This window comes from Pteropus vampyrus, unplaced genomic scaffold (genome assembly GCF_000151845.1).
Source record: "Pteropus vampyrus isolate Shadow unplaced genomic scaffold, Pvam_2.0 Scaffold173, whole genome shotgun sequence".
In the NCBI taxonomy this organism is placed as follows: domain Eukaryota; kingdom Metazoa; phylum Chordata; class Mammalia; order Chiroptera; family Pteropodidae; genus Pteropus; species Pteropus vampyrus.
In genome coordinates this window covers 1,234,151-1,242,199 of record NW_011888954.1, presented here as the reverse complement: position 1 = coordinate 1,242,199, position 8,049 = coordinate 1,234,151, and the positions used below count along the sequence as shown (strand labels likewise).

Genomic DNA, 8,049 nt, shown 5'->3' with positions numbered 1-8,049 from the left:
GGGGCAGAGCTGAGGCCAGCGGCCAGATCTGCTTGATTCCAAAGTTCACGCTCTTTCCAGACCTCACTGCCCCAAACCTCCAGGGGTTCTGCATTTCAGAGGCTGGTCTGGACTTTCATTTTTTCGTGAACCCCCTAATTTGTTCTTCCTTTGTCAGCTTAACATCACTCAGTCCTTCAGAATATCTTCCAGCAGGAGCTCCACAGGGCCTCCTGATTTCAGAGCCAGCCCGAAACACTAGGGAAGGAGAGAGGAACGCCTGGGCCCCCTCCGCTCAGCCCGCCTCTCATGGGGTCCTTTCCTCTGGACTGTGTACACTGACTCTCAGTGCTCCCCAGGGGCTCCCCAATGTCACAGAGCCCTCAGAAGGAGAGGTGGTCCTCACTCCTGGGGGAGGCAGGAGCTCAGCTACTAGGAAAGTCTCCCAGAGGAGAGGGGCCTCGAGCCACTTCATCAAGTGGAATGAGCACCTGGAACAGGCTGTGAAGAAAGGGCACGATTAACAGCAAAGCTGCCCCAGTCAGTCCTTAGTTAGGGTGGGGGAGTGAGGGGGAGACGGGAGGGGGGGCAGCACAAGGGAACAAACAGAAAAGTGCTCTGTTTGTAGGTACCTACTCCAAACAACTATAGGTAGCTCTGATTAGCTACCTACTCCAAACAACTATAAATCAAACGTTTCCTAAATCTCCACTGACTCTCACCTGCAAATGAAGATGACAATGCTCCCAAGGCAGGGCTCCCCTGCTGAGACCAAAGGATGAGGGGTACATATGCCCCCAACACAGCCACCTTGCCAGACCTGTGCACAAGGGCTCTCTGCCCACAGGGAGACATTTACACTCCAGCCCCCAGGCAGCTTACTCCTCAGGAACCCAATCTCACCCACTCCTCAAATCCACATTCCCAGATACGGATACGGGGAGGGGGAGATCACCTGGCCGTCAGAGTTAGGGCTCTCACACAGGCAGAGGAGGCAGTGGCCCCCTGGGAGTCATCATGAGGAAGAAAACCTCATTAAACTCAAGCTTAAAAGGCAGCTGAAGTAATTAGCAAAAGATTTACTCCTGTTAAGCTGTGCTATTATTAGTCCACACCTTGTGTCAATGGAAATTTTCTTCTCTGTCTCTCTGATCCCTGGTTAACAGAAACGCTGCATAGAAACTCTTGCTTTTAGGGTCTCTTGGAAATAGATAAAACATATTTATAGTAAATGGATAATCTAAAGTGAGGTACCCACCCACCTCTGGGCCCCGTAAATTATCTATACAAGGACAGGAAGGCTTTCACCCAGAAAATGCTGATTTTGAGCAACAAACGGGGTTAAAATCCGGCCCGTGTCCTGCTCACCAGGCTGCACATGCCGGAGAAGAGGAGATTTTGTCTGATTCTCGCAACAGTGCTGCTGCTGGCCAAGCACTTGCAAAGCGGTGCCTGTCTGGAAGGGGTCAGGTGACCTATAGGCTAGTGGCAGAGAGGAAGAAAGAAAGTTTCCTAAAAGTATGTTAGCTATGTACAAACCTGCATTTTGACCAAAAGTAAAGATCGTCTTCTGGCAACATGGGGATTATCATTAAAACGTAGGTTCTCCACAAAAGTTTAAATGATCTGTGATCATTTTTGGTCTGGGATAAGTGGGTGGTTCAACTAACTGTCTGCCATGAGAGAACAGAGGTTGGCTGGAAGGCAGTGGGGGCAGGGCGCTCACCTGACAGACGGTCCGTGACATCGAGCACTGCCTGGCCACTCAGGAAATGCACCCGCCCAGCAAACGCTTGTAGGAGGCAAAGATTATCTGAAAGAGAGAGCGAGTCAGCGGCCGTGATGCTGGGCCTGAGCTGAGCAATGGCACCAGCCGTTCGGTGCCAGGTGCCCACGATACCTGTATGGGGAAGAGGCTCTTTGGGGAGCTGAATTAATTTTTCCAGGTCACAATGGGGCTACTTTATATGGGTTATTTGGAGAAGAGTAGCTTCTCCAAATAAACTGTCTCCAAATAGGCCCTTTTCCTCCCACAGATCTGCTTCATATTGTTTGTGCTTCCTCAAAATTACTGTGAGCTTTGAGGAAAAGGGGCGGTAGATTGATAGATAGAGATAAATAATAGATAGATGATAGATAGATAAATAATTGATAGACAGATAGATGATAATAGATGATTAATGATAGATAATTGATAGATTATTGATGATTGATTGATAACTGATAATTGATGGTAGATGATAGATGAATATAGATGACAGATGGCTAATAGAGATAGATGGATAGATAGATATAGATGTGGGCATATAAATGTAGTTTTAGGGGAAACTGAGGCACTTAGCCATGGTCACACCAGAGTTCAGTAAAGGGTTGGGGTCAGAATTCAGAAATCACCTGACAGACGGTCTGTGACATCAGAGCCTGAACTCGTGCTCCAAGACACAGGACGTACCACAGCTGGGTGATCAGTTATCTCCACATTGAACATTTACTGATATTCTCTATGAAACAGGCGTGGAGCTAGAGACTCAGTAAGACCAAAGGATGAGGGGTGCACGTGATGAGGAGACAGACACTTAAACATGAACTCCAACGCAGAGTCCGAAGCACCATGCTCGAGTAACTATGAGCCTGGGGAGGGGGCAGGGTGGTGTCTGAAGTGACCGTGACCAACTCGTCGCAGACCGTCCCAGCCTTCCCCACTTTAGGGCTGAAGGTCCCAGCCTTCCCCACTTTAGGGCTGAAGACTCCCAGGCCCTGGCAAGCCAGGATGGCTGTTTACCCTATCAGGAGCAGGAGCTCCTGGCTGACTCTGGGAGGGTCAGAGGAGGGACTTTGTGAGTTGGGGGTGGAGACATGTTTATATCTCAATAGTTTTTATCTCTCAAAATTTATATATAACCTCACTGCGTAAGACTCAGACCCAGATGACATACTTGTAAAGAAAGCAGTGTGTCCTCCACATGCCCCAGTCCACCTCTCAGGAGGCTGAGGGAAAAGGGGGAGTTTTAATCTTTTCCTAATTGTCCCAGCACCCCCACACCCACCCAGCACCCCAGCCACACCCAGCCCTGGAAGCCCAGCTCCCCCTGCCGCCCAGCCGTGCCAACAGGCAAAGCCTGGGGACCGAGCACCTCTGCACATGGATCTTGAAGGAGTGTTAACTGCAGAAAGGAACCACAAACGGTGAAGTCACAGCAAACAGGGGTGGGGGTGGGGGAGTTCCAGGATAAAGAGGCTTTCTGCCATTCTTTTGATGGTATTTCTAAAGTCAACTCCGGCATGACCCCACAGGTACTGAATTTAGAAGCTGCTCATTCTTCCTCATTCTAGCTGATGTGTCCTGGTGTCTCAAACTATTAAACAAAGTCCTGCATTCCTCACAAAGGCACGCACGGTAAGAAAAGCAGCCTTCGCCCAAGCAAGGCACACTAATCTAGAAAATACAGGAGGTAGGACCAGTCTCCTTTTCCCTCCCATTGCCTCTGCCGCGGAGCCTGGAGGCATCCAGCATGACTGGCTCCCAACACTTTGCGACCACAGCAGTCAGAGCATACAGTTCGATGGGAGCTGGGGCCAGTAACAAAATGCACTTTGCAGGGATGTGGCTGTGGGGCCTGCCTGTACCTATCAGGGAAATGAGGGGCATTACCACAGCAAGCCCCAGCAAGTGTGTCCGGGTCCCAGGAGCTGACCATCTCAAGGCCAGATTTCTCTTTGCAGGGGACAGAGATTAGGGACATGGCTGAGGAAGTGTTTTCAGGTAAATCGCACCTTTTCTGAGTTCCTTCAGTACCTCAGCACTGAGCCTCAGCATCCCCACAGATGTGCAATCAAAGCTTTGTTTTTCTATCAGGCAACCATTCTAGCTAAGAGCCAATTCCTGCTTCCCTTGTTCCCTCCTGAGACCTGTAAAAGATATCGAGGAGAAAATGTACTTCTCTGCTGCTTGCAAAAGCTCCGTCCATAAGGCAAGAGTCTTTAAAATAATTTGTGCTGGGAGATAAAAGAACTACCAGCCTCTAGAATATTGCAGTTTGCAAGAAGTGGTCTCGGGGTGTCTTGATAAGGCTGTAATTGTGTAAAAATAGGCTTTTAGACCGTCGCCTGCATTATTGTGTGCAGGTGCTTCTCTTCGTTCCACTCCCATCATCGGCCTTGAACTCACCTTTGAGGACAAGGACTTCTCCCTCTCTGCTCTCTCCCCAAAACACTCAGTACAGGACATTCTCTGGATGCAGCTGGACCTCCCACTCCTGGCCACTAACATGGCCTCCCAGGGCAGAAAAGAAGTGAAAAACTTAGGGAATACTTATAAATGCACATCCAGCAGACATCTGTGCCATACCATGCTCCTGCCGTGCCTGGCACACAGCAGATGCTCAATAAATTCTCACAGAGTACAGGGCAGTGTTAAAGCAGAGACACTGTTTGTCCAAGCTGGTTTAGAGATCCCAGAGCATCATGCCCTGGGTGGCTGGCCTCTCTTCTTCTGGCTACTGCTACAGGGCAGCGTGCTCACCTTTCAGGTCATATTCAGGTTTAATGAGAGGCAGCAAAACCTAGAGGTTAAGGGTGTGGGATCCAGGTCCAGATCGCCAGGGTTTGAATCCTGGCCCTTCCACGTTTTACTATGTAACATTGGACAAGTCACATGGACAGTGGCGGCAAAGAAACTGGAGTGAAACTGGACTCCAGACAATAAACTTAAGAATTATGATGTCACAATACAATAAGCTCAGTAAGTTATGATGTCACACAACTGAATTCTCTGTGACCACCGAAACTAGGACTGGTCATTACGGGAAAAAAACTGGGAATGATCCTTTTAAACAAAAAATAATGCAAGCTATGGTATGGCTGTGACAAGTGAATCAAGTGTATAATCATATGTAAATGCTCATGCTCTGCCTTTAAAAAAAAATCAGAATGTAAATTCAAATGTGTAATGTAAGCACAACCTCGTATATAAACAGGTACAGAAGAAAATATGTAAAACGGAAAATGCCAAAATCAATAATGGTTTCTTTTAGGTTTGGGGACTGCAAGTGAGTCTTTTCCTTTCAAATGCTTTGCATTTTCCATTCTCTCAGTAATTAATAAGTATATTTTTACAGCGGTGGAAAGTAAACTTTATATTTTCAAGTTAACTAGAAAGTGCATAAAAACCTGGGAAACTAGATAGTGTTAAATGAAAGATGCAAAGTCAACATTGTATTTACATTCCGATTTTTAACCAGAGAAATCTCTATATCCTGTAGACAAAAAATAGAAGAGACACTTTTAAGCAGCTGGTATACTAGAGGGACACCACGGATGAATTTGTAAATCCTATTAACAATATAATGTTGGTCATATGATTTATATAAGGTAATAAGGTTAAAGTCAGAGTACAAATAGCAAAAGTAGACCCGAAGTCGCCCACTTTCAAGCTTATCTGCTCTCTCCAGCACTAGCCAGGAGCTGTGATAAATTAAGCCTTTGGGTGCTCAGCAGCTTCAATGCGGTCTGAGCAGGAGCAGGTGAGCTGTCAGCGCCTGATGTTTTAATTGGTGAAGTTTCTTCTGTAACTAACCCAGTAACGGAGCCCAAAGATAAAACCATCCAGTCAGCTTAGGAACTGCCTTGATACTTGGATTAATTCCTCTTGATACCTGGACTAAAATCAGAAGATCTTGATGCTGAGTAGAAGGAATGCCACTCTCCAGCCTCGTTCCTGGAGAGGCCCCAAGTCAGGCAGTGACAAAGGGCAGAAGTCAGGGAGCAAAATGCCCAACATGCCTCCTTCCTCACCATGCCCCGGAAAAGGGACATGGGCAGAATTCCCACCTGCTCTGTCAACCAGCGCACCACCTGTCCCACTCACCCTAAGGAAAACCAAAAAACTAGAAGAGATGTGGTGGCATCTCTTTATCTCTGAATTCCAGAATGAAGAGGGATCTTAAGAGGCCGCCTAAGAAGGCCGGCCTCCCGGTTTGGCCATGCGATCTGGACTTTGTGCCAGAAGACAGCCTAGCCTGGCTTTATTCTTGATCCCCTTGGCCCCCCGTAGAGCAGGAAATAAATATAACATACTGAGCTGTTGCTTTGTGATTTTTCATGTTTAAGTATTTCACAGCATCTCACAGTTCCTCTTTAGCTCGTAGCCCAGAATCCCTTATGGGGCATGAAAGAGCAGGCTTGGGAGAAACTCTCTGCTCAAAGGGCTCCAAGCCAATTCCGGGAAGGTCCTCTGAGTGCTAAGGGTCCCCTAGGGACCACCAGACACAGCCTGGGTGATGTGGAAAGGAAGATTTACATCCCTTCTCTACTATCCCACCTGTCCCATCTCTGCTTCTACAGCCCAATCCCCTCGGACAGTGGGAAGTTTAATTACGTGCATCCACATTACCCTCTGCAGGCCAGGCTCAGACCATTCCAAGCAAATGAGAACCGTTCCTGGAAAGAGTCTGACTCTATCCTGGCACACGCAGGCAGTGAAGAATGATCCTTGTCAGCAACCTAAATCCCTCCAGTTCTGACCTCAGTGGATATGAAAATTGGCTCATCACTTCCCAGCTAAGAACACTTCCGAAACCAGTGTTACTGGTGAGGATGAGAGGGTATGGCTCACAGCAAAGCCAGGCCTTGAGAGACCACTACCACACCTGTTCAAAATGACATGAAGCCAAGATCCTGTTGCTTCACTTTTTGGACCCCAAGGGAGCATTTTGCCAGGGATTTACTGGGTTCCATCCATCCTTTGAGGCCAGCCTCATTCCATTCTAGCCTAGTGCTGACCTAAGCATCAGGGAGAAAGACAGTGCCCCTCATAACTGCCTCCATTGTCCCTGCACCAAGTCCTCCAGCTGATGGACCAGAGGAGACATCATCATCCACACTCAAGGACACCCTAGCCTAGGAGGTTTCTTCTTGGGAGCTGGAGCCTGCCTTAAGGTGTGGTCAGATCACAAAAGCAGGTTATCCCTAGGCCCCGTTTCCAGGGCACCCAGCCTAGGTGCTAACAGCAGGGTTCCAAGTAAAGCGGACCTGAGTCCTGTGACAATGCTGGACACCAGATTCTGTAGCCCAAAGCTTCAGAGCTCTCATGTGCTCAAGAGGCGGGCCCGATGGCCAAAATGGAAAGGAAAACACCTGGAGGGGAAGAGTTAAAGGCTCCTCTCCCCAGGCAAGGGTGCTTATGCTCTTCAAACAGCTAAAGCCTATTTTGTGTGGTGTAGTTTTTCCTAGTAAATCCAGGACCCGCGGTGATTTACCAGGAGCCTTGGTTATTGGCAACAGCAATCTCACTTACCCAGAGCAGCACTGAGAACAAGCCGTAATTTAGAGCTGGATTTATATTGTTTGTTCTACAGCAACAAACTCAGCAAATCATAAATTCCCACTGAGATGAAGAGAGGAAATTGACGGTATTTATGAACTCGAGAGGCAGAGAAGGGCCTGGCCGAGCCTTTGATTTGTAACTAAAACTTCTCCTGGAGGCTCCAGCCAAGGACACAGTGCTGTCCCAGCCCCAGAAAGCTGGGCTCAGGCCAGGGTACAGGGATGGGGAGGAGGGGTGGTGTGCCAGGCGGGGTTTCTAGCCTCACCATGGGTGCTAAAGATAGGACATCGCTCTGTGCTCATCAGGACATACAGCGACAAGGCAAACGAAGATGTTCTCAGATCATAAGCTTGCATCAAGGCAAGACTGATTTGCAAAAACTCATGGTTCTACTGGTTGGGACATAAATCTCCTCATGTCCTACATTCTCACACGCAGTGGAGGTTTTGAACTTGCACTTCAGCCTTTGTACTAGATATACCAAATATCACCTTCAAATCATCTATGAAGGCAATGGAGACCAGAAGTAGATGCACCAAAAATTCCACCTAATGTTTAAGTTGCAAAGCCCATGAGAACCGGGGGCTCTCGCCTTTCCTGATATGTCTCCCACAGCGCCCTCCTTTTTCCCTTTTTATTCCTCCCCCAACTCCTCTCCAATTTCACTCCCCTCAACCCAAATCCCTCCCACCTGAAGCCCTGGCTCCAAACAATCTTCCTAAAAGGCAACTCTTACCCATTCCACA

General features: G+C 48.1%; 1 protein-coding gene across 1 annotated transcript in view; it reads right to left on the bottom strand.

Moving 5' to 3' along the window:
• Positions 1-8,049, bottom strand: part of TOGARAM2 (TOG array regulator of axonemal microtubules 2) — a 52,441-nt gene that overhangs the window by 15,767 nt on the left and 28,625 nt on the right. Inside the window, exons 14-15 of the mRNA XM_011370763.1 lie at positions 4,502-4,541; positions 1,706-1,879 (exon numbers count right to left, since the gene is read on the bottom strand). Coding sequence (XP_011369065.1) covers positions 1,706-1,879; positions 4,502-4,541 — 214 coding nt within the window. The remainder of the gene's footprint in view (positions 1-1,705; positions 1,880-4,501; positions 4,542-8,049) is intronic.